The sequence below is a fragment of the Parasteatoda tepidariorum genome, chromosome 4 (assembly GCF_982258835.1).
Source record: "Parasteatoda tepidariorum strain Cologne lab strain chromosome 4, Ptep-v5.0, whole genome shotgun sequence".
Taxonomy (NCBI): domain Eukaryota; kingdom Metazoa; phylum Arthropoda; class Arachnida; order Araneae; family Theridiidae; genus Parasteatoda; species Parasteatoda tepidariorum.
This window is the reverse complement of record NC_141758.1, coordinates 54,375,179-54,402,419: the sequence shown is the minus strand read 5'-3', so window position 1 is coordinate 54,402,419 and position 27,241 is coordinate 54,375,179. Positions and strand designations below refer to the sequence as shown.

General features: G+C 28.1%; 1 protein-coding gene across 1 annotated transcript; it reads left to right on the top strand.

The window, feature by feature from the left end:
* The first annotated feature begins 5,222 nt into the window (after nucleotides 1-5,222).
* LOC107440350 (carboxypeptidase B) lies at nucleotides 5,223-26,304 on the top strand. The gene is made up of 11 exons (XM_016053255.4): nucleotides 5,223-5,374; nucleotides 9,164-9,239; nucleotides 10,975-11,111; nucleotides 11,986-12,076; nucleotides 14,109-14,210; nucleotides 15,060-15,164; nucleotides 17,125-17,235; nucleotides 20,833-20,932; nucleotides 21,979-22,181; nucleotides 23,930-24,014; nucleotides 26,026-26,304. The coding sequence occupies exons 1-11, from the start codon at nucleotides 5,301-5,303 to the stop codon at nucleotides 26,199-26,201; spliced, it is 1,260 nt and encodes a 419-aa protein (XP_015908741.1). The 5' UTR covers nucleotides 5,223-5,300; the 3' UTR covers nucleotides 26,202-26,304.
* Nucleotides 26,305-27,241: the final 937 nt, after the last annotated feature.

The following is a 27,241-nucleotide window of genomic DNA, read 5'->3' as shown; positions in this document are numbered from 1 at the left end:
TGTCCAATGAAAATCCCAAATCCTTACCCTACACGGCGCCAAGTCTTCATAAAATTTAATTTTACGGTTAAGAATAAATCTATTGAAAGAAAATGTAGTTTTGAAGTGATAGAATAAATTTATTCAATAATTTATATTTTTTGCACGGGGAAAATTATTTCGTTTTGAACAGTATGGCCGAGAAAACAAATTATCGTGTATCATAATTAAAGTTGAGTCAAATATTGGCTAAATTGCTATTTAACCAAAATTTTTCTTCAATTAATGAGTTTTTGCGGCACAAAGCAACCTAATTACGCTGAAGTTAAACATCATAACTGCAGTTGGCTTATACAATTCAACCTAGGAATTTTCAATAATGTAAAACTGTTATGTTAGAGTTGCCTAAAACGTACCTTTCTTTCACATTTAAATTTCTGTCAGTCAAAAATCACTAACAATTACATTTGAAATATTTTAATATTGAAATACAGTTATTCAGTTTCTTATATTTTTTGGTGATGATAATTTACGCTATAAGTACAGAAAATTAATTATTTTCGCGATATTTAGAAAATCAGTTGCCTACTTCGTACCACCTGTTCCCTAAATCGTACAAATCTCAATTATTGATTATTAAGTGAATAGGTAGAACATGTATAACCCAAAAACAATTGATTAAAATCATAATAAGTTATATATTAAAATTTTTGACTGTTACAAGTATAGTAACTGCAATAATAATCCTTTAAAATGTTACTGGACCATGATGCTACATTTTGCGAAATTCAAGCAGGTCTTAATTGCTGCTTATTTAGATTACATCATTTAGGGATCTATAGCCAACTTTCTTCTCATTAGGTTATAGAAAAGGGGAAATTGTTCGATTAAAGCCTTCAACATTGAAGTTACAGCCTAATTAAATCACATTACTAACCAATAATTCCTGGTGCATTATTTAGCTAACCAAAGGGCTCATACTTGCGATGTTTTTCATCACTTTTTTCACCCAATGAATAAGGAAAATTAATCTGTTAAGGATATTAAAACATTGGATTTATTGAAATAGTTTCGCTTCTTTCCATTTGATTTACAGATTGATTGGCGTTTTCGTCTGTCAAAAAATCAGTTAAATTAAAGAAAAGCGAACCAGGATAGTTTAGTCTTTTTTTGCAAAGTACTCAATTACCGTAGTCTTATTATAAGCCTCATTTACGAGATTAGAAATCACGTATTAAATGCAAGCTAGTCCAGCAGAAATAGTTCCCAGGAAACCATTGCATAAATGCATGTGAAAAAAATAATTTCAAAAATTCCATAGTGTATTTTTTCCTATGTTGTTTCTGTTTTGTTATTATGGTCTTCCTATGTTGTTTCTATTATCAAAATATGAAATCATACAAAGTTTTAGTTTACTGATATTTTAACCCCCACTTATCGTGATTTACTGATTTAGTCAATAAGTCATATCATTTTCATACACACTAAAATCAGGACAAAGAATGTTTTTAAATCAAAAACAGTCTTTATACAGAGAAGACCTAAATATAGTAAGTAGTAACTAACAAACTTGATACTAATCTAGATAGTATATTTTGCATTTAATTAAATAAAATTTTGTTACAATCATCCTTAACTTAATTCAGTATTTATTTTTCAATTTAGATTTTTTTCGGGGTTAAATCTTGCAATAAATGACCTATCTTCAGAGACTTCTGTATCGTTTTTTTAAGGGAAAGTTATTTTGGCGAGTTTTAAATTTGGGGAACTAGTACTTTGTGAATTGTTTCTCTTTCCACATTTTGACTCATTTCATATGTGGGAGAAAGCATAACTGCTAAGTACTCAGAATATGTTTAATATTTTTCTTTAGTGTTTAAAGTGGTATTTAGAAAGCAATATTAGTTCAGTAGTTGTAGTTTTCTATTTGCGTCAGACTAGAACTACACGATGGGCTTTTGGCGACGGTGTGGAAAACATCCCTGAGAATGATCCGAAGACATACCATCGCAATTTTGTTCTTCTGCAAAGGTGAGGGCTCCTCCACTTTGGTAGCCCGATGACCTGCACGCGAAGTCGGGCACTTTACTTAAATCTTTGGTCCCTGCGTAGGCTGATTAAAATGGTCACCCACCTGCTTACTGACACTAATCCTTGACTTCGGTTTTCAGCTGGGAATCTGATTTACGATCAGTCGACTGAAGAGCCAATATGATTTCATGTTTTTTTTAACTAGCTAGCACCTGGACCATCTAACCATCAGTTATTTATATGTATGATATGATAAAAATAATCTTCTTCAATCACATTTATTTGACAAAACCTAAGCACCTTGACATTACCAGAAAAAATCATCCTGCAACTACGAAAAGGTTGGCAGTTACAGTATAAATGAAAAAGGAAAAATATATTATTTATAAGGATATTGTCTATTTTCGTTTATAATAGAAAACTTTTTTAACACTTGCGAGGGTCAAAGCATGATCTACAGAGATAAAAATAGATAATAATATTTCAGTAATTATAACAACATGACAGCAGTCCACTAGGTACTTTCGAAAAACGTTTGTTTTAACGGATTTTAGAGATCAACGTACTTCAATGGTCAAACGTTTGTTCAATTGCTTTCAACAATTGGGTATAATATAAAAAAAAACACAACTACTTCCACTTAGTAGGAATAACATTTACCATGACGCAATGCTAAATTCTATGCCACTATCCACATAAATCAATTATTAATCAAAAATCGAATATCAATTACTTTTCTTTATAATGCAATAAAATCTGGCGAGCAGCTATTTAAACGATCAAACACTTCGTTTGTTTATTTGTGGCTCGAAGTTAGGCTCGCAGAAAATGCCGTTCATGGGTTAAATTTAGTAGGATTAACACAACCTGTGACGTAGGCTATTGTATACCCAATTGCTTTTTGATCTCAGCCATTTTAAATTCCACTATCTTTTTCTTTCATAACTCCAACGTTTCGTGCGATTTAGAAACTATTGCCGTAACTTCTTAAATATCAGGTATCTAACTATAACTAGAGAAAAAATCATGAGTTTCTCCCATAAACTTATCTGAAGATAAGTATTAATATAAACTTATCTTCGGTTGTCTGATGTTGACAACGGCGGGAAAGTACCTGACATTTCTACATTACTACAACATGGCATAGATGTAGTGACAAACCATTAACCATGAAATTGTCCAAAGATGGATGTACTCTCACTATCAATTTAGTTACCACAAAGAAATGTTTTGCAACAGTATAGCTTTAGGTAAAATAAACTTATCTTATTTATGATACAATATTTTTTGTTATTTAAGAAAGAAGAAATACTGAAGCGTACTTGGATGCAATATTTTTCTATTCTCAAAAATAATGTGTTTAATCTTTGTACTAACTTTACTTGCCTTACTTTTTTTTTTATTTACAATTTCTTCCCTTCGAAAATACCAGCCAATCTTTGTAATATTCTCAAAATATTTGGAGTCAAATAGCACATATATTGTGAGGAAAATTGATATATATTACATTTTTTTTTCTGTTTATTTTGCATTGATAATAAATTTTTCGAAAGACTCGATAAGTTCAACTACTGATCTATAAAAGCATTCGCACGAAAAGCAATGGTAATTAATTTCTAAATTGAAGTTTTGTCACTTTTTATTAAATATTTGATTATTTCTTTTCCTCACAGTACATCAAACTTTTGTGTTCTGCAGGATGGCTTACATGGTAAAGTTCAATAAAAGTTAAACAATTAATAATTCTCGACCTAATTATTGCAAGGTAATTTTGTTTTTATCCCACCGCGCCTTCTGTACACTTTTCCGTACACTTTTTTGATAGCAAGTTTCTCAGTTTTATAGTTCCCATGCAGCAAGACAAGATTTAACGTAAAGGTGAACATCCAAAAAAGCTGCGGTAATGCACTGTTAGAATTTTCATTCTAAAATTATGGTAAAATAACAGGCAGCAGTCTGTCCATCCAATTAACCGTAAAGTTTACGGCAGGAAAAGAGCATTTTTTGCCTTTACGGTATTCAAACCGTTTACAACTAGTAGGGCTAAAAAACCATGAATGCAAAACTGAGCGATTTTTAACCATTTACAAGTAGCATGGTTTCAAAATCGTGGAAAAGAAAATTTACTGCACGTTGGAAATAGTTTAGCAGTTTTATGGGGCTGCCATCTATGCGTGAAAGATAGTATCGTATTCTAATGGCCTAGATTGAAAAATTGGGAAGTGCAGGAAACTCTTTACGTGTTAAAGGGAATGGAATAGTATAGTGTCTACTCTGGAACTCGAACCTCCGCTAAGTGGCTTCACTAGGTAGGGTCTAGTTGGTGCGATAAAATTCTGGTTGCTTAGCAATATTAGGTGAAAGTAGTTAACAATCTGCTTTTCTCACGGTTAATAGATTGAATTTAAGTAATTTGTCATTTAACAATTTTTTCGGAAGAATTTCTAGCAGTGAGCATGTCATAATTTTTAAATTTACATAGATGAAAAATAATCTCTATCTAAGAAGAATTTTTTTCTCTATTTTTACTTCAAGTACTGATTTCAAATTTTATTGCTTTTTTTAAAAAAAACTATCATTGAAATTAAGAAAAGCCAGTGACTTAAGAAGTAAAATTCCTGTTTCGATAGAAAAATCTTTATGCTAAAAGTTTTATGAGAATAATTGTGCTATATTTATCATGATATATGCATCTTTTGAATAAATAGAAAAGACCGATTCCAATTACGGTTAAAATGTATTTTTCTTTTAAATTTTATTTTAATTACTTATTTCAGATTTTATATCTCATTTTACATAATCATTAAAATGAAAAGAAACAGAAGGCAGCAACCTAGGAGACAAAGTATGAGTATCGTATCGCTATTCATTATGTTAAAACCTAATTTTTATGTTGCATTTGTAATGATTTATGCATATTTTTAATATGAAAAAACTCTCCAGCTATAGTGAAATAAATATATTTCCATTAAATTTTGATTAATACTTTATTTTCCTTAATTTTATATCACTTTTTTTTAATTATTATTATATAAAATGAAGAGAAATAGAAGTCAGTGACTTTATAAAATATAAATATAGATATAAAATTATTTATTTAATTTTCAGTATAAACAGCAGATAATCCTAAACAAACCTTTCTTGTCTTATCATTGACAAAAGTAAGTTTTAATCTCGAATCTTATCAATTTTTGATACAATAGAAAGTGTCAAATACATCAAATACAAAATCATAATATATATTAGATTTCATTATGTTATAAGCTACTGTTTCCTTTAGTGATCCCAACATGTTAAAATTTCTCTTCTTTTATTTATTCATTGTATATCATGCACCTGTGTATGAAGCAGCTAGATACAGAGGGTAAGTATGTATTTTCCTTTTCAGTGTGAACTATTAACATTAAATACAACTTCTCTTTAAATAATAAAGGTAAATTTTATAATTATTTTGAATTTCAGTACAATTAAAACTTTTCATCGAAAAAAGAGCTCTATAGTAAAATTAACATTAATCGAATCATGAATTTTAAATGTTGGCGTATTTTTTTTTCTGTTACTACATTTAAGTTACGTAAAGTAAAGAAATCTAAATTCTAGTCTGATTTTATAAATAATAATTTAAAAACCTAATATTAGCTATTTTAATATCTATTTATTTAAAATAATTTGCTAAAAAAATATTTATTTTATAGGAATAATCTGAATGATTATTATGTACTGCGCACAAAAAAACAGTGGAGGTCATACAAAATGAAAATCTCAACTGATTAGGATTTCAAAAATTTATATCTTATAAGAACTTATAATTTTGTTAGTTTTCAAATAAATGTAACAATTTTACAAATACATCAATCCTCTACGCAAAGCAAAAGCTCGCTTTTATAGAATTGCATTGAAATTCATTTTAACAAAAAAGTATAAAAATATAGAGGTAGTTCTTAATTCTTTTATCAAGCATTTACAACTTTAAAAAAAAAACAGTTCGATTAAATATTAAAACAAGAAAAAAAAATATTTTTATGGCTATACTTAATGTATATTTTAAAAATAAAATTGAAAACTAATATTAAATACGTGCATATAATTCTACTACCAAGTAACAAATTTGCTTCAAACTATAATTCCTTTATCGGAAAATTGCCCATGCACAATTTTTGTAAATTTGCTTCCTCGCCCCCCCTCCCCCCCCCCCAAGTAAAAAACATATTAAGCATTATTCTGAGCGTATCTAATGATTTTTGTATAATTGCAATTTTGATAATTTTGCTTTTATCTTATATTAAATTGTACCTATCTTATAATTTTTTTTATTATATTTTTTTAAAAATTCCCTTTATCCACATTTTCCTTTATCTACAGTATTTATGAAATGTATCCTACATATGCTTATATATTTTTCAATCAGAATACAAAACAGCAAAATTTATCTCTTATTCTCGCATTTGTGTTATTTTGTGAAAGAAAACTTTGTAAAACATTGCCAAAATCTAATTTTTCATTCTGACATGGTAAATGATACATGTGTCATTTTTAATTGAAGACTAATTTGTATTCTGTGTTTATTATTGTATTGTATTATTGTATTGTATTATTGTATTGTATTATTGTATTGTATTGTATTATTGTATTGTATTATTGTATTGTATTATTGTATTGTATTATTGTATTGTATTATTGTATTGTACTATTGTATTGTACTATTGTATTGTAGTATTGTATTGTATTATTGTATTGTATTATTGTATTGTATTATTGTATTGTATTATTGTATTGTATTATTGTATTGTATTATTGTATTGTATTATTGTATTGTATTATTGTATTGTATTATTGTATTGTATTATTGTATTGTATTATTGTATTGTATTATTGTATTGTATTATTGTATTGTATTATTGTATTGTATTATTGTATTGTATTATTGTATTGTATTATATGTATTATATGTTAATGTATTGTATTGTACCAATTATATTAATGTATTCTATCAATTTGAGTAAGGTAGGATTATAATGTGTTTAACAAGCTGCAAAAAAGTAAAAAGGAACAATATAGTTTTAAATTGGCATGCAACATGCTACGTTACTTATTTTCGATAGAAATTATTAAGAGCAAGTATTTGGTGTGTATTTGGTGCTTTTTGTTTTATAGAACAAAAAATTGGCAGTTTGTGGAAATTTATTTAAAAGCCATTAAGAATCTAAGTTAGCTTTTGAGCGGTCATGAGATTACACAATCTTATTTTTAATTTAATAGTAAAGTTTTCTTTATATAGTTGTATATATATACATATCTGTACATAAAATATATTTATATAACTGCAAGATTATTTAAGTACATAAAATTATTATATAAGGGAAAATAAATGCTAAATGAAATTTTCATAAACAATTTTAATAAATAAATATTTTCAAAATTAACTTAAAAAATAAGGGTTAATGTTAAATTTTTTTATTAAACATTATAGCAAATTACTTAACAGGAAATGAAATTTACTGATTCAAATACTTTGTAAAAGATAGTATAAGTGGCATTTTAAAAAAGTGCAATATTTAATTAAAAAATATTTTAGAAGCTACTTTTAATGATGGAGAATAGGTTTTAAACTAATTCCTGCAGTTTCTACATTACCTAGATTTTATGCTTCCCAATTTAACAAAATATAACTTAAGATTGATTCTTTAGAAAGTATGACATTTAGGGTGGATAAAACGAACATGCTTTTTTTTAAATACCAATTAATAAAAAAAAATATTCTAAATGCTATTTACTGTCATGAAGCGCTGTCATGCGCACACTTTACGTATATTTAATGAAGTAATTGATTTTTATGTTTATTGAGGCTAAGAAATATGTTACTATCATCTCTTCTACCCTTTTTTTATTATTAATTTTTGATAACTTCTTTAAAATCTAAATCCTTAGCAATTTACTAAAATAATATTACACAAAAATAATCTTTTTTAATTGTTTGTCAAAACAGCATTAAAAAAAATTGATTTACTTTCTAAAAGAGCATAAAAAGCTTAATTTAGGTAATTAAATAGTATAAATTAATAATAGCTTAATTAAATAGTATAACACAAAAATAATGGGGAAAATTCAAAGTTTTGAGCTATACCGGCTTTCAAATAACAGTAAAACACAAATACAATTAAAACTTATGGTTCTCAAAAATTTAAAAAAATTTCAGAATCATGCACGATTTGTACGTTTGTTATTTCAGTTACCGATAAGTTTAAATTATTTAAGTTAATCGCAACATGTTTCAAATGCGTAACTATAAGCAAGATAAATAAATACTTGTCTTAAGAAAGCTTCAAAAATGCTAATTCACTAACATCACCCCACGTTCATTTTTCCTGCTCATACCTGTTATAACTTATGAAAAATTTATTATAAAAGATTTGAACTATTCCCAAGGTAGCTTGTTTACAATTGTATATGATGTGTGCATTTATATATATAATACATATATATATATATATATATATATATATATATATATATATATATATATATATATATATATATATATATATATATATATATATATATATATATATATATATATATATATATATATATATATATATATATATATATATATATATATATATGTATATATAAATGCATAGGAAAGAGATATTCAATTAAATATTGAATTGAACAATCGGTTTGACATTTACTCCATCAATGCAATTACGTAACATTCTCCATAGTAACATATCATATCCAGGTGTATTTTATTGCCATAAAATATATATCACGGTGAGGCATTGCTGTTCCAGATTTGAAATGAAACAAAAAATTGTAATGTCCTTGACATATATCAACAATTTTCCACCCTTTTGCTAAAATAATAGCGACTGTTAAAAAATTCTATTGAATGTTTTTTTTTCTCTTTGAATATTTATTTATCATTATTTGTCTAAGTATTTTTTGTCCTTGATAATTGTTAGAATTCATATTCTTCCGTTAATTAACATTTGAACACATTCAATTTTCATTTCTTTCAGCGACTAAGAGAAAACAGGCATTAAACTTATTTTAATTTATTTTGGGCTACAATCTTGCATGCATATTGTTAACTTGTTGTTGCTGGCGTAGTCAACGACGTATCTAAATATTTAATATTTTGTTTTGATAGATATAAAGTTTTTAAAATAACTCCTGAATCAAAAGATCACATAGAATTTCTTCAAAAAATACGGAAACATTATTCGGTAAGTTTCAAAACTATATTTCTTATATTTTGAAATTATGATAAACTACTATATACCCAGATAAGAGACTCCTGATTTATCATAGAAAATTGAACAACCAATATTTTAAAATACAAAATTTAAATCATTCTAAAAATGCTTTCAATTGAAAGTTTTTCAATAGTTGTTTTTTACGTAACCTTAATATGCCATGCACTGTTCTCTATTTTTCATAATACAATATAAAATAAGTTTCAAAGAAAATTACCGAATTTTTATTATACTCTTCGTTTTGTATTCATAAGCTAAGCAAAACGTACAGTGCGGGGAAAAAAGCGAACCGCCAGGAGTAACTTTTGATCTAATGATCGGATCTTTACATTCTACGACTCAATCTTAAAGTGAGATAACATTAAGTCCAAATTTTGAATTTAACATTGAGTCCAAATTTTGTATCTCCCTCATGGCCATACTATTGGAACCATATTTCCCAGATTGCAGCTATTCCCTATATTTTGGGGATCAGAAATCCAAATCCGTAGCAAAAAAGGGTATGCTTGTAGAGAGAAAGTTAAGTTATTTGTCTCATTTCAAAACTTAAAATATCGTCTGGTTAGCCCCTATAATAGGTCGTCATATTAATTAACATATTTGTCCTCACCCCTTTGAACCATTAAGAGTCCTAGAACGTGAATATCCTATCATTAGATCAAAAGTTATTCTCATTGGTCCATCTTTTTGCAAACTGTACATAATGTGTGTAACTCTAAATTTCGTTGCATGTATTAAAATCTAATACCTTCTCTAAATCTCTACCTTCATTGCATTGGATATTTAGTGCTTGAATTTCGTTACACATTTAAGTACTAAAGAGGAACTATGAGCATACTTTCAAGAAAAATATATTTTCTCTGTTAATTTCCTCTGATGAAGTTTTAATTATTTCAGAATACTAAAGTATACCAATATTAAAATATAAACCAATATTAAATTATGAACTAATATTAAAATTTAACCAATATATGAAATGAAAATGATTTATAAATAATTGCTTAAACATATAAATTCATTTCCATATTAGTAATATGCTTTTTCGCAATATTTTTCTACTGAATTAATTTTTAAAATATTTGTGTGATTAAAAAAATAATTAAATGCGAAATCAATGCATATTTAAAAAAATCATAATCAAAGCATCAATGCATATTAAAAAAATTGTTATTTAGAATTGATAATTGTTATATTCTTAAATCCAACAAGTTCAGCTTAATACTTGCTGTTTTCAAACATTTTATGTCAGTAGTTAAAAGGTCAACTAAACTTCGGCGAGAATATTTGATGACTATATAGCATTAAAAGTGTGTTATATATTTACACACACAGACACATGTGTGTGTGGATATATATACAGAAAAAATGTTCTGTTTTAACGCGATATTTTTACTTAGTGTGTTCTATTTTATTTGTTGTAAATTTTTTGTAAATTTCTTTAGTGCTCCTCACACTATTGTATTGATATACAATATTAGAAGGCACTCTTTTTTGCGGATATAATCGCTTGAGCTGATGAAAAGATTATATTTTTTACTTTCCAGATTTTTGTTATATTTTCTTTTATTCAGAATTTTTTCTGGATTTTAATTATTGTTATTATTATTTTTCTTTTTCCCTTTTTTCATTGTTCTGTAATTTTTCCATGTTATCTCTAAATTTTGATTTATATATGTAATTTGCTTTATTGTTTATTTCTTAAAAGGTTAATCTGTGGAAAGAACCGCATAATATTGGTATTCCTATTTTAACGCATATCCAACCAGAACTCCTCTCACCTCTGAAAAACGCTTTTAAAGAACATGAAATTAAATACAGCGTAGTTCATGAAGATTTACAAAGGTAAAGTAATTTTTCACAAATATTACTACTATATGTCATAGCTTAAGAAGTTAATTAGAAAAACGTGTTAAATATAATTTTAAAATATAATTTCAAAAATTTTAATTTTCTAATATTGCATGTTATAGCCATTTGTGAGTATATAACAATGTTTTATTTTTAGAAGTCTTCAAACGAAGTTATTTTGTTTATAGTATCTGAAACAATCTTCCAAAACCTGTATTTTGGTTTATTCATAATTGGGTACTTCAAAAAGAGGAAGATCACTGATACCCACACATGTGAGCTATTATGTCAGCGCCAGCTGATCGTTTATAAGAAAAATAACGTGTTAAAGTTGAACTAAGTTTCTCTATATAAGTTAGAAAGTTCATTAACTTGGAGTTAACTAAATACAACCCCGTATCGCAAATCGAATGTGTTAAAATCTAATTATTTCTAGTCTGCATCTTTTACTTAGATTTGATTTATTATTTGTTTATGTATCTTATTGTAACCGTGATATATTTTTGTCTTGTGTACCAGGCAACTTCGTTGCATAATTAGTTTGCGTATGTTCTACATGTCTTCTTGGCTGTCTTTGTTTCAACTAAGAAATATAGATTAAAAGAATTGAAATCTTTGTGAAAGAATATAGAATGTGTCACTTAAGAGAATTAATACTTGACGGGCTTGACTTACTCAAAATAGAATGGTAAGAACAGTTGCTAATGTAAGCAAATGCCACGTTTCAACAGCCAATTACGATCGCGATAACCTCACTACGTCACTTGCCGGTATCCCACTTCTTTAAAAAGTTTGGTGTAAGATCAATTGAGTTTATTAAATGTTTGTATTAATAGCTAATTAAAGAGTCAATTTTCATTTATTTTAGTCTTATTGATTATGAGAGAATGACAAACACTCCTTTAACAATTAGCCAGTCTGAAGCCTTTGATTTTGGAATATATAACCAATATGAAGAGGTAATCCATTTAATGTTTAAATCTTTTGAATTCTGAAATCATGATGATGTATGCAAATTAACCTTGTATTTACTGCTCCAAATATCCTGGTTTTTATTAGCTGTTGCCCTTCCTCTTAGTTATTTTTATTTATTGTGTATAATTGTCCTTGAGTACTTTCCGTTGACTTTAGACTTTTAAATTTATTAAAAAAATTATTTAAAATGTAAGTTGCCCTTAAAAAATTTAGTTTTTGGTTCAAACGCTTGACCATTAGTCTAAAAATTCTAATTTTTCTTCTTCATTAACAAATATCTATTTTGAGCCCTCTTTTAAATTATCGAACTGAATTGGAACTTTTAATATAATTTCCTTTTTTGTTTCATTATTTCTCGTTTTCTAGTGACTTTACATTTTAGGATTTATCGAACATGTTTAAAAGGGGAAATTATCATTAAAAAAACATATGCTTAAACATAATTTTCAGGATACCAATTTCTAACAGTCATGATTTGCAACAATGAAAGTTGAAATCTCAGCTAACAAAAACAATTGGCATCGACGTGAGTTAGTGAACTTTAAGTTACTGACATATCCATAAAACTAGTCAACAATTCTTTTGCAACAATGCGTAATGCTAATTCATACTCCCTCTTTCAAACGTTTAGAGTGTTCTTATGATAACATTGACTTACCTCGTGCTCCAAACTATCAGTGTGCCGAATAAAAGAAGATAAATAGTTTAAGAAACTTGACAAAATGACATAGAGACATTCTTTTTTATACATAAAGTGTAATAAGTGTTTAAACTGTAAAGTCAAAAATATCTAAGAAGAAAAGCACTATCTAAAAATTCGCTTTGATAATTCTATACCTACAACTTAGTAAGTGGTTGAGATACAATAATTTAAAGATAATAAACTAAAAGCTAATAGCTTGAATAGAACAAATGTAGACTTCATAATATAAATTCAACGGGAAACAAAATATTTCTTTGAAAAAAAAAAGACTCCTTAGTACTATATCGGCTTACTTTTTTAATAGAAATTAAGTAATATGCACAAAATATTTTTATCAATTTTGAATAAAGCAATAAAAACTTACGTGGATTCTGGAAACTGCGAAATCTGTGAAATCCGAAAACTGTGAAAACTGTGAAATCCGAAAAAGCTTTGAAAATTGTATTCCAAAGACAAGCAGAATTTTCACTTCAAAAAGTTCATAGAACTAGTCTTTGAATGAATGAACAGAATCAGTTTTTAAATATAAATTTTAGTCAAAGAATGAAATGAATGAAATACTTTTCGGGCATCTTATTTGGTTGATAATGGTAGGTTTTCTAAGTTTAGATAAATTTTAAAGCTTAATAACTTCCTATGTGAAACAAAAAGTCTTTTAGAAAATCGTTTTCTCTTAATTTTTACTTCATTCAGTTTCACTTCACTTCATCTTAAGTACTTAAGATTATTGTTAAAATGATTTTTTAAAATCAGGGTCATCATTTATTTTATGGTGTGGAATATTTTTAATTTGAAATATTTCGAAATGTGATTTTTATGAATATTTCATGTACTAGATTTTAATAAAAAAATAGTAATTATTGTATCTTAAAAATATCGTCTGAGTTTTGCTTTTTTAGCATCATTTAGGAAAGTGCGGCTGAACTTTTGAATTCAAATCTATGAAATTTATCAAACTCTTTACAAACGGTAATAGTTTGTTAATAAACACTTATTATTGAAAGCGACAATGAATACTTTCAGAAAAAGATAAGAGAATATTTTGAAGTAAAATTTTATTCATAAGTTTAACCAATCGCGATAGAAAATGCAATCTTCAGCTTCAATTTGGTACAGTTAAAATTTATTTTAATTTATTCTATCTACTGTCATGACCCATGATGTATTGCTTTTAAACTATGAGTTATTCAAAAAAGTAATAATGATATGATACGAAAGTAAGCGCATAACTAAACTTATCAAGAATAGCTCCTATAAATCTAACTTACATATTTTCTGTAGTTTATTTTATATATGTCTTTCATTGGTTTCAGATCAAATTTTTAATGGCTGAGTTGTCAACCAAATATCCAAAACTGGTAAAAATTGAAAGAATTGGGAAAACATACGAGAATCGCCCTATTCATTCTTTAAAAGTAAGTAAATGTCCCAAGTTGAGCAATACAGTTGATTACTTAAAGAAAGGCATAGGACGTTATTTATTCGTGTGTAAACAAATGAAGATTTAAAAGTTTAGGCTAATGCTTAGGTCAAACCTTTTTTTTCGCTTCCGTAGATACTTTTATTTGTTATTAACGAATAAAAAAATCAGTGATTGAGGGCATATAACTGAATAACATGGGAGAATAATAAAGTTATTGCTAAAAGAATTTATTTTTGGTGTAATTAAAATTTTTAAAAAAGTAACATACATGACATTGTCAAATGGTTTTAAGAAAATCACTATTATTAGTCTATTTGAAAGAATAATTATTTTCCTTATTATATTATTTCATTTTGAAAGAAAAAAGAAACTTTAAAAAGTTTTAAATAAAATTAATTTTTCTTATTTTTTGCTTCATTTTTGAACAAAAAATCGGGTGTCAATTTTACGTAATTTTGTTTAAATAGTAAGTTCTAAAAAAAGCAGTTTAAACAAATTTCAACACAATAATTTTTCTACTGTACATAAGTGACTGAATATCCATTAATAAGTGAATTTTATAATTAATCAAATACTAGAATGAATCAAAATCTACCGAAGATTTAATAAATCTTTTAAAATAAAAACGAAAGGATATAGATTGCTGCTATCTTTTTATTTCACTTCAAAATAAGTTACGAAGCTAATAAAATTTGTTCTTTTAATTTTTTAATTTTTTTTGTTTTTTAGACACATATGTACATAAATAAACTAAATTTTTATACGTTTTTTAAAAAAAATAAAGACACGGTTATAGATCTTAACTAATATTTTATTTAACTTTTACTCAAAATAATTATAGATTAGTTCAGGTGATTCCTCCAACAAAAGTGCTATCATAATTGAATGTGGTATCCATGCAAATGAATGGTCTCCTGTAGCAGTTTGTGCTTATCTAGCAGACCAGGTAAGTTATTTGATATACATATATCCATCTTCATAAATTCTGATTCTTCTGTCTGGTGAAGAGCTGTTTTACTTTGTAACATCACCGTTTTAAAATACAAACAAAAACGTCATTGTAACTAAAAACAAGCCGAAATGAGAAAAATATCATTTTTCCAAAACATCGCCACATTTATATGTCCGTTAGTCGCGATCTTTCAGGCAATGATGTTCTTGTCTTCGTTGGTGGTGCTATTACAGACAAACGATAACATGGAGTCGCTTGCTTAATAATAATTAACGTAAATAATAAATGATGAATAATGTAATTGAAGATAGTAATATGCTATTGCGTTACCAATATAAATTATCTAATTAAACATATATTCTGATGTGCAAATCAAAAACATTCTTACAGCAGTTTTTGTGGAATACATTTTATTGAATTCACTCTTTTTTTTTTTTTTTTTTGGTGATTAAAAAATTGCAAAACATTTCGATCATAGTTTTTATGATTATAATATCAGTTTTCCTGTCTTTCAGTTAGTTAAAAAAAACTTTTTTTCAGGGCAATGTTTTTAGTTTATGTAGCTGTTTTTGTAACGGTAATGTTTTTATAGTGATGCCATTATTTTTCTGACTTGATGATAATGCTGATAAGGGCTGATACAAGCAATATATAATTTGCAATGTATTCTTAGCATTTTGAAAATGTTAAGACAAATAAGGTAAAAATGACACTGCAATAAACCTTGTTTAATGACTTTTAAGACAACACTTTTAATAACAAACTAAATTTTATCTAAAATTTGTTGACTATATTAACCACAATTTTTACACACACAACCTTGCAATGGGGAACAACTGAGAATTTGCATCGAACCGTACTATCCACTTCAGGGTGTTTGTTGCTTTATATGACCAGAGGCCTTTAATGTTTTTCTTGTTAAATTAAAATCTACCTGGTTTTATCTGGTAATTGATACCGACAACGTTTTATCTGATATTTAGAACCATTGTGGAACCATTGTTTCTAACTATTCTCTAGCAATTTCATGACATCAGCCAAAATTATTTCCAAATCAACAACTTTCCATGCTTTGTTATAACCTCTGTTAAGCAATAATATCAAGATATAAATTTGCGTCTTCCTAGCCTGCTCAGAATCCCTACATAAGCACCATAGAATATTTCTGGGACAAGTTATAAAAACGCTTATTAGGAGCCAGGGAACTACGTCCCAAAATTTTTTCATTGACCTGTTCGCATTCTTACTACAAGAATGCATGCGAATACCCATAACTCAGTATCAAATTCTTTTTGAAAGGAGGCTAAGGGTTTCGTTTCTAGTGCAACTGTAGAACGTGGCACCAATTCTCTGAAGTAGTTTTTCTTTCTTTCATGACATAATATTTTACCGTTAGTTCCCTATTATAAGGTATTATGACTATTATATTTCCATATTCCTCTATTATAGGGTATTATTCCGCAATTGAAGTTGATTTAAATTATAGCTTAAATCATACTCTGTAAAAAATTTCAAATCAAATTACTGTGAAAGGTACCGGCATTCAATGTGACAAACATTCATTGATGCAAATGGGACAGTATCCCATCTGCATCAAAAAGTTAAAATCAAATTTAACCAAGCTAAGATTTATTCAAATTAATTCCCAGATTACATAACCAAGTTAAATACCATAATATGGTTCAATTTGGGACCCCAATGAAATTGCAGCAAATTTTAATGACTCCATGGTTTTACGCTCTCTAAAATGTCTAAAAGCAGGGGTTATAGTTTCAATATTAATAATAGGACTGATGACAAAATAGTAAAGTTTTAAACTAAAACAATATCTGACTTAGAGATGTCAAATAATAAAAAAGATTGTGATAGATATGTTATATAAAATATAGATTATGTTTCAAAGTTTATTAATAATTTTATTTTAATTGACTATAATAATTTTCAAATGTTCCAGCTAATAGAAAACTATGGCAGACAATCTGAAATAACAAGCTTATTGGATAAATATGAATTCAACATTATTTTGGTTGCAAACCCGGATGGATATGTATATACTTGGACGAAAGTAAGATAACTATCATGTTTTAATCAAAGCACAAATTCACAGATCATTAAAGAATAAAAATAAAAACCTTGATCCAAAAGCTTAACTATATTTTCTTTTTCGTGACTAATGCCAACTCAATGGTTCAAATAACTCAGAAATTTATGGACACTGAACGTTCTGCAATGGAAATTTTTTTTTTCTTTCATAAAGACAAGTATTATCATAGTAAAAGTTGCTTACAAACTTTACATTCTGAATTACTCATTAAATATCCATTAAATCAGCTCCTTTTTAATTATATTGTAACGTTAGTAATCATATCAAATACATTTAATATCAAAAATAAAGTTTTATTGTTCCATTAACCCCTTGACATACGAAGATGTCTGGGAGACGTTTATTGTTTCTTATGCCAAAACAATAATTGACGTATCTCAGACGTCTTCTTCGTTGCGAGTTGTTGCTTACAGTGCAATCAAAGATCATTTCTATATCAAGAAACTAATAATCCTGCACAGTTTAGAATTTTAATGTTTAATGATAAGTCAAGGAGTTAAAATCTAATTTAATGTTCAAATAATTTTATAGCGCTCATTCTGCCATGCAATAGAAACATCAGCGTAAGCGACAAAATATTCAAAATTGAGATTTTTATATATTTGGCATTTCTTCATGATTACAAAAGATTTTTTTTAATTAAACTTTATTTTATCAGTTTTTTGAAATTCCATTTTTAGCGTTTTCAATAGAAAGAAAATAGTTGTCAAGACACTTTTTTGGAAATCTACCATGATGCACTCACGTTGTTTTTCAAATTGTACTGCAGTATTATTTATAGATATTAGCAAAAGTATTTTCATATAAAAATCGAAATTTTATTTTAAAAGTCAACTTATTTTTAATGAAGAAATTCTAAACCATTGATGACTATTTCTATTCAATTTAAATATTTTACGCACAAGATTATTGAATACAAATATATTTCTATTATCTCTATTCTCTATTTTATAATACTATCTATATCTCTATTCTCTATTTTATAATACTATCTATATCTCTATTCTCTATTCACTATTTCTTTATTACTATTTCTATTAATATCTCTATCTATATTATACTCTTTAAATTGGAAAAAAATGTGTTTGGTTAGTGTTTGGAGAGAAAAATTATTGTCCATGATCAATAATATAGATCTATATTTATAGTATATATTAATATCGAATCATATTTAAAAAAGAACTTTGTTTCAGAAATTTTATTAAAAAAACGGTGTTTTAGGTAAATATTATTTCCCTACAAGCTCCTGTTTTTGTTAATATTTCTTTGAGTGAGCGGTAGCTGTATTTTTCAAAATAGTTTCCTAATAATATTCAGCATAATTCCTTAATATTCAAATAATTTCTTAATATTTTCAAAATAATTTCTTATTTGCAGATATTAAATTCAGTAATTATATTCGGTGTTTGAATTGATAGAAAAAGCAATGTTTTTAAAAAAAATCGAAATTTAGGAAAAAGAAATGATTAAGATTTATTTTCAAATAAAATCGAATTTACTATGAGCTTTAAGGAATAGGAGAGAAAAGAAACTATAATTTTATTTCGAATTTCAGGAGCACTGGATCAGATTTTTTCACAAAGGTATTTGATATTAATATTTCATTATCTTGCAACGAATAAAGTGCAATTTTATTAAATTTTATGCACAACCATTAAAGTATTGTGACTACCATGCACATTGGCAAAAAAACATATTTATAGTATGTTTGAGTGTTATAGTAGTTATAGTGCACTTAGTGCACTATTTTGCAAGAAAATGTAACTGCATCGTAGCTGCAGATTTGCAAGTAGAATCTACGTCACTTTCTAGAAGAAAACCCAAATTTATGTTAAGCTCAAAGTAGACATTTAGTTTTTGGTGAAAATATAATTATTACTAAGTGGCAGATTTACGAGTTAAACCTATGTCACTTCCGAGTAAATAACACTAGCTATAATGTTGTGAAATCGCCATGAATAAGTTTGGTGGCAAAGGGGTTAACCAAATGAAATTATTACTGTGGAGTGAGACGGGACATTAAACATCTAATTAAGCACTGTCCAAGATTCTGGGCACTTCGTGGAACCCATATGAATAACTACGAAGAGGAACACCAATTTTTTGCTATATTGGCCTGCAGGAGAATTGTGATTCAAATTATAAAACAAACACTCGAAGACATTTTAGCCCCAGATCAACTGACCCCAGTCATGAACCAACAATAGAACATGCCATCGTTATTTTACACTGATCAACTTTTAGCCTTGCATTTTAAAATTTTATCTACTAGTGATTTTAGACTTCATAGACTTCTATTCAGACTTTCACTTTTAGACATTTAGACTTAGCACTTTTAACTTTCATTAATTTTAGCTTTGAGATTTTATTCTCATCTCTTGTTTCCTTATTATTATAATCATTTAATTCTCGACATTTACACCGGCGCTTTTAGCTTTCATTGCTTTTAAAACATGTTTTTAATTGTCAAAATTTTTAGTTAATTCACTTTTAACTGATCACCACCACTGTCATTTGGCAAAATTTTACTGAATTTTTAGTTTTTAGCTTAATTTTTTAACGTAATAATTTAACTTTTTATCTCCGTATACCCCCCTGGGGTGCGTCAGAGTTCTGCCTATCTGAAACAAGCAAACTTGCCAGGCATGAACCCTATAAAGAACCTCAGAGGACGAGTTAGATCAACAATTTAAAAAGAGCAACAAATTTTCAAAATTTATGAAGGAACTTATGCGTGTTCTCTAAGCCAAGTGAATGAAAATATCACTTGTTGTAATACAAGGACTTGTGATGCGCATTCCCTGAAGAGTTAAGGTCGTAATTCATGGTAGATCAGTCATTTGTTGAAAATGAAATTTTTCATTTTTATGTGAAGTGTTGGTTGATCTCTTCTCTATCTCTGGTTTCCTAACACTTATTGGTTGATTGGAAAGAAGGTATAACCCTTAAAACTATCACAACATGGAGACCACACTGCAGTACAAAATAATGCATAATAGGTTGTCATGAATTTGAACCAAATGTCCAAATCTATACCAAAAGAGAGTTAGCCCAGATTATAATTCCACCTTCGCTGACATGCCACCTTCCAGATTATAATTCCATCTTCGATTCCAGATTATAATTCCACCTTAGATTCCAGATTATAATTCCACCTTAGATTCCAGATTATAATTCCACCTTCGAGTAGATAACACTAGCTATAATGTTGCGAAGTCCGCCATGAATAAGTTTAGTGGCAAAAGGATGGCCAGATGAACTTGCCAGCCAAAACATGAATTATGTTAATAGTTACTAGAGCTCTTCTTTATCTCTGGTTTCCTAACACTTATTGGTTGATAGGAAAGAAGGCATAACCCTTAAAATTATCGCAACATAGAGACCACACAGCCAAACAATATGTTATCTACTCGAAGGTAGAATTATAATCTGGAATCTAAGGTGGAATTATAATCTGGAGGGTGGCACATCAGCGATATGCATAGGTGCCCCAATACTTATTAGCAGAAAATGTATTATCGAAATAATTGTCATGTTTTTATGTCTTATGATTCACAGGATAGAATGTGGCGAAAATCTCGGTCTCGTAGCGTTAATGACTTTACAGGATATTGCAGAGGAGCTGATGTGAATCGAAACTTCGACATCGAGCATTGCGGTAAGTGTGAAAATACTGCTCTAAGGAGTTAGGTCAACTTAGGAAAGGAAACAAAATTAGGAAATTTCGGAGATTTTTGTCTGTATTCTAGTGGAATAAATTGAAATTTTGAAAATATTTCTTTGTTATACAGCTAGCAAACTCTAAATACTAATAATTTTAAAATGATGCAAAACAAAACGTGATCTTTACCGTGGCGTTATGAATCGCAACTTTGGCAATGAGCACTGGGGTAACTGTACAGATATTGCTTAAAAAAATTGGACCACTTTAAGAGAGAGAAAAAATCAACAAATTTTGAGAGGTTTTTCGTTCATACAGAAGAATAAATTGAAATTCTTAAAAAATTTCTTTTTTACACAAATAGAGAACTAAAAAGATGCAAAACCAGATGATAGTTACATAGCTTTTATTCAACAAAGCTTTTTTTAAGAGTGTATGGTCGAACTAGAAGCATCTGTAATTAAGTCAAAAATAAAAAAAAGATGATTATAAGTGCAAGTGACATCAAAAGTACGCAAAACTTTTGGAAATGCTAAACAATCGCCAAAAAAATTGTTTACAACAAATACACTTTGCATTGAAATGTAATAAACCTATATCACAAAGAAAAGGGGGGGGTAAAAGTGCTAAAAAGTTATAATGATTTATGTCTAGGAAATCTAAACTCAATAAGTGATTTTTACAAAATTTCAAACAGTTCTCATTTTTAAAAATTCTCATAAATTATTTTATACATTTCTAAAAATGTTCTTTAAGCAATTAAGACAAATGATTATCTTTTATGATATTAACTGTATCCATTTAGAAGTTATGGTGAGGGTATAAGAATATCCCGTGCATAGTGGAAATTAATATTGTGGGTTATCTATGTACTAAGCAATTTTAACATATAAAACCCGTAGTCTATACTTCTGACTTTTACACAATTATCTTTAAATCTCAAGGGATTTTAATATTTCAGAAACTTTATCACCGTTATTAATCATGGTCTTTTTTGCAAAAACAAATTGTTTCATTTCATTTATTTTTTAATTTTTGCTAAGGTGTCGGTTCTAGCAATGACCCATGCCAGAACAGTTATTGCGGTGATGAAGCTTTTTCAGAAGGGGAAAGTCGAGCTCTCAGGGATCTTATGAAATCAAGAGAAGGTCGTACTCTTGCATATTTTGCTATCCACTCATTTTCTCAGTTCTGGATGACACCTTATGGAATAACTGAAGATTTGCCCCCCAACTATAGTGAATTGGTATGTTTCATTAGTATATTATTTAAAAAAAATTTCATAATTTCAAGTGAAAAGGGAAAATACATTCAGCATATAGTCCCGTCCCAAATTATTAAACGCACTATAAGATTCTGTCCCATCTTTTCTTTCGTTTCGGGCTCAATTCATCTCCTGGCTCAATTTTCTTCTTTATGTGTCGTACGCTAACTTCAGAAACCTTCGATTTTCGTGATACTTCGCGGTTTAAAAATATTATAGCATTCACGACAGCCTTTACTTCAGCTTTTTTACACGGTGAAAGATCGCCTTTTAAAAAGTTCCAAATTATTATTTAAACACTGCAAGGAAAATAAACAAATAACTGCGTAGTATAAAACTGCGAAACATATAGACACAGCGCATAAAGTCACAGAAACAAGTCCGCAACTGACGCGTGTGACAACGCGACTGAAACCGGTTTGCACTTGTTTACGTTCGTATCAACTGGTTAACATTGAAATGCATTAAAAATAAATATACATAAAAAGTAGATAAGGAATCTCCTGAATGAAAACCCATTGCATGTATGTATAAATATAAAAGTATTGCATATATACTCGCGCAAAACATGTAATTATTAAAAAACTACAGTGCGTCTAATAATTTGGTCAGAGACTGTTATTTCTCATAAAATCAAGCAAATGGCATTTATTAGCCTTGTAAGTTATGTTTCACTTATAAATTTATTAACTACTAATAAATTTATTAAATTATAGCGGGCATTCATATTTTACAGCTATATGATGATAAAATGTGGCATAAATTGTTTGAGCCAAAACAATTTCTTGAGATTTAATTTTTCATGAAACATAAATATAAATTAATATTGCTAACTGACTGGTTTTCTGTACATATTCCTATTGTTGATATTCTATTTAATGTTTCTCTGTTGTAATTGTTTCTGTATTTCGAATGTTTAATGTTTTTAATTTTTCTTTATTTGTTGTTATTCCTTATGGGTCCGTACGGAGTGTTTTTTTTTTTGCACTCCAGCGATTGATGTACGTATCAAGTGCTTCTGCTAGAAATAAGAAAATAGAAACAAAAAATATGAAAATTAAAAATATAAAGATAGTCTAAGTTACCTTTCGCACAGCCGAATTAGGTCTATTCTGCTATCCCAGATTAATTTTCTGTTTTTATTTACTCATAAAATGTTTCAAAAGTTGACCTTCTGAATAACTGTTTTTATTATAATTGTTATCATTATTATCATTATAATTATTATAATTATTATCATTATAATTATTATCATTATAATTATTATAATTTTTATCATTATAATTATTATCATCATAATTATTATCATTAAAGTTATTATCATTGTAATTATTATCATTATTATCATTATTATTTTTTTTTTATCATTTCGAGAAATATAAATGCCGGTAATAAATAATAGAATAGATTCGTCAGATAACAATATAATAATAATAAGTTTTCAGACTAATAGGGAAGTAGACATTATGAACAATATTTTGGAGCACCAAATCCATTAATTTAAATGTAATGACATCTTTGAAAATAATAAAATATACGGTTAATGGTAAAAACACATATTTGAAAATACATAAAATGCGATAAAAACACATATTTGGATGAACAACCATTGAAAAAAAAACTAAAAACTGAGGTATTCAGAACAGAAAATTGAAACGGGGTTCATAATTGACCTCACATTGCTTAGAAAAGGTCAATTTAAGGTTAATTTAAGATTTTTGTCTTTATAGGAACGTGTAGCAAACATAGGAATGGATGCGCTGCATAAAGAATATAACACTGATTACATGTTTGGGACAATTTTTCGCACTATCTGTAAGTACAAATATTTTTAACTTATCTTCAAAACGGGAATTAAAAAAAAAAGGATAATTTACGGCTGAAGAGGCTTTACATGGCAAATGATTTTTTTGATTAATTTAAAATTTAAAGTTTTGAGAAACCTAAAATAAATCATGTCATTTCAAATGCTAAAAAAATGTTTTCAAATTAAAAAAATGCAAACATGTTATTGCAGGATTACTTGCCCGGTACGTAATCCTGTCATAATTTTTTTGCACTTCGATATTTTAATTTTTTTTTCAGTATTTAAAACTTCCTGTTTTACGCTAGCGGAACTCACTTTTTCTGTATTTTAAATTTTCAGTTATGTAGATGAAAGAGAATTTGCTATAAAGAGTTTTTCCTGCGGTATAGCGTCCTCTAAGTAGAGTTTAAGGGAATTGACAATAAAACAGACGTGTGCACATAGTTGGCTGTTAATTACATGTACGGATTCTAACTATAGTTCTGCATCGAGGCAGGATAGTCTGGTTGGTAGGGCGTTGAACTCGTGTTCGGGAAAATGTTAGTTCAAATCCAAGTGACCAAAAAATCCTCGTGCATTAAATGGTGATTAGTGCTGTTTAATCTGTCAGGGTCACAAAGCCCTCCAAATTCCAATTACAAATCAATACCTCTGGAGTTACTGATCCAGGAGTTCCCTTGTCTTCTGGATTGGGTTCAAAATTACATGGCTACGGTGTTAAACATTGGTATCTCTAATTTCAAATTTGGTTCGTCTGTTCAACGACGGTTACAAAATAAAATCTAGCTCAGCATTGAGCCGCTGTGTTTCAGTAGAGCGAGTTCTCACCTTCCAATGAGGTGACCCAGGTCTGAATCCCAGCAATGGCTCGTCGATACGAATTCTGTTCTCGACTCGCACCGACCACAATGCTAACATAAAATATCTTTAGTGGTAGATGGATCAATAGATAAAATCCCTTTGCTTTCGGGATATTAGTGGGAAGTTTTCCATGTTTTCCTCTCCATGTAACGCAAATTCAGTTTAGTTCCATCAAAAAAGCCTTCACGAAGGTTAGCTTGTCCTAATGCTTCATCCAGGAGTTCTCTTGTCTTCTGAATTGGGTTCAAAATTACAGACTACTAAGATGAACATTGACAGTCATAAACTCAGAATCGGGTCGGTTGTTACATGCCGGTTGTAAAATAAAATATCTCTGCACGCTAACGCTCTTAAGCTACAGATTAAAGCAAACGTTTTTTTTAATACAATTTTATTTCTACTGAAGTAATTAACTGGTTCTATATTACCGACAGGGTTTATGGTTAATCAATCTTCGTCCATAAATTCAAAAACAGAATGACAACATGTTGCAACAAGTAACTTATATTAAACATTCTTTTGCTTGCTCTTCCAAGTTGCTAAATGGATAAACCGTAAACTGGAATATTTAATGTTCTATTGATTTCTAACTCCATTGTCATCTTATTCGATTCATACGGTATTAATATTTGAAAATATTTTTATTGTATGTCATTATTTTATAACAGTCATTGAACATCCGAGCCAATTTTTGAGTTTACAACTACTAGTGTTCAACTCCGTAACCTTGCAATTTTGAACCCAATCCAGAAGACAAGGGAACTCCTAGATTAAATATTGGGAGAAATTTGTCTTCATGGAGGACTTTTTTGTAAGAAATTACCCACATTTGCCTTACATGGAGAGGAAAATCACAAAAACGTCTCACGGTTAGCCTGGTGGCAAGGGAGTTCTATCCTATGATCCGTCAACCACTAAGGATATTTTACGTCGGCACTGTGGTTGGTGAAAGTCGGGTGAGGAATTCGTATCGACCAGTCATCGCTAGGATTCGAACCCGGGTCAGCTCATTGAAAGGAGAGCGCTCTTTCCCCTGAGCCACCATGTCTCTGTATATCAATATTGTACGAAATTCAGAATCATTAATTATTCTCGTTCTGAATTATTTTTGTTTTGATAAAAAAAAAACTAAATAAAATTAAAAATGTTTTTTTACAGATCCAGCATCTGGTTCTTCTATTGATTATGCATACATAAAACAAGGTATCAAATATGCATACGCCCTAGAACTCAGAGATACAGGCCTCCATGGTCATTTTCTTCCAAAAGAACAAATATTACCAATGTGCATCGAAACGTTTAAAGGACTAGTAGCAGCTATAAAAGCAATGTAAACATTTAATCTAAAAAACTGAATGAAAAAATTATTTTACTGTCTATCTTAAGATGCATCAATAAAACTTCGTTCTGCAAATTTTAAATAAAGTTCAATATGTATTTTTTAATTCTTTTACTTTCATAAAATTATACAATTATACAATTAGAAATAAAAGAAGACACAAACTTTTCTCTTGGCTTTAATTAAAATTAATAATAAGTTAATTAAAATCAATAATAAGTTCGAAACTAGTTATTCTTATTTATATGAAAAACTCAGAATAGAAAATAAAATAAAAATCTTTTAAGAAATATATATTTATCATTTGCAACATAAATTAATAAATATGTTTTTAACATTAACTATTAGCTTTTCTTATTTATTACTAAATTATCAATGGAATTGGAAAAAAGCATAAATTAATATTCATTTTATTTTTTTTAATTAAAATTTATGCTCTTCTTAATAAAAATTAATACTTAACTGTCTTACCATACTTTCATTACGACAAATAAATGTTATTTTTAAATGCCTACTTTTACATTTGTTTAAAGCCATCTTTTCAAGTTTAATAATGAAAAATATTAAATAAAATATTTAAAATAATTTAAATTAAAACACACTTGATAAAATTTTTATTGAACATTTTTAGGGTAACATTATTCGCATAATTCTCAGCAATATTATACTTAGCTAAATAGCCTCTGCTAAATTATTCACTGATTGTAACGAATGTATCGATTGTATGGAATATATCGATTGTATCGTGATGGAACGTGCGGCTAGAAAAAAAGTTAAGAAACTATTTTGTGAAATGAGTTAATTGTGTTACGTGAAAAATTGATAAATAATGAGTTAAATTAGTTATAATTTTTCTCATTATTTTTTAACTTCTCAACTTAACTTCTCATTTCTAGCCATAACTATTTACTAACCTTGGTCAGTTGGTTTGCGAAATATGATGAAAAGAAAAATATTTGTAGCATTATTTTCGGACAATAAACTAGAAAAAAAATAATTATGATAATTTCATTATTTTTTAAATCTTTTTATAAA

Bases quoted from the DNA above. Each gene is read 5' to 3' on its own strand.
- LOC107440350 (XM_016053255.4), top strand. From the start codon at position 5,301: ATGTTAAAATTTCTCTTCTTTTATTTATTCATTGTATATCATGCACCT. The intron at 20,933-21,978 runs GTAAGTGTGAAA...ATTTTTGCTAAG, and splicing joins CTTCGACATCGAGCATTGCG to GTGTCGGTTCTAGCAATGAC. The intron at 24,015-26,025 runs GTAAGTACAAAT...GTTTTTTTACAG, and splicing joins GACAATTTTTCGCACTATCT to ATCCAGCATCTGGTTCTTCT.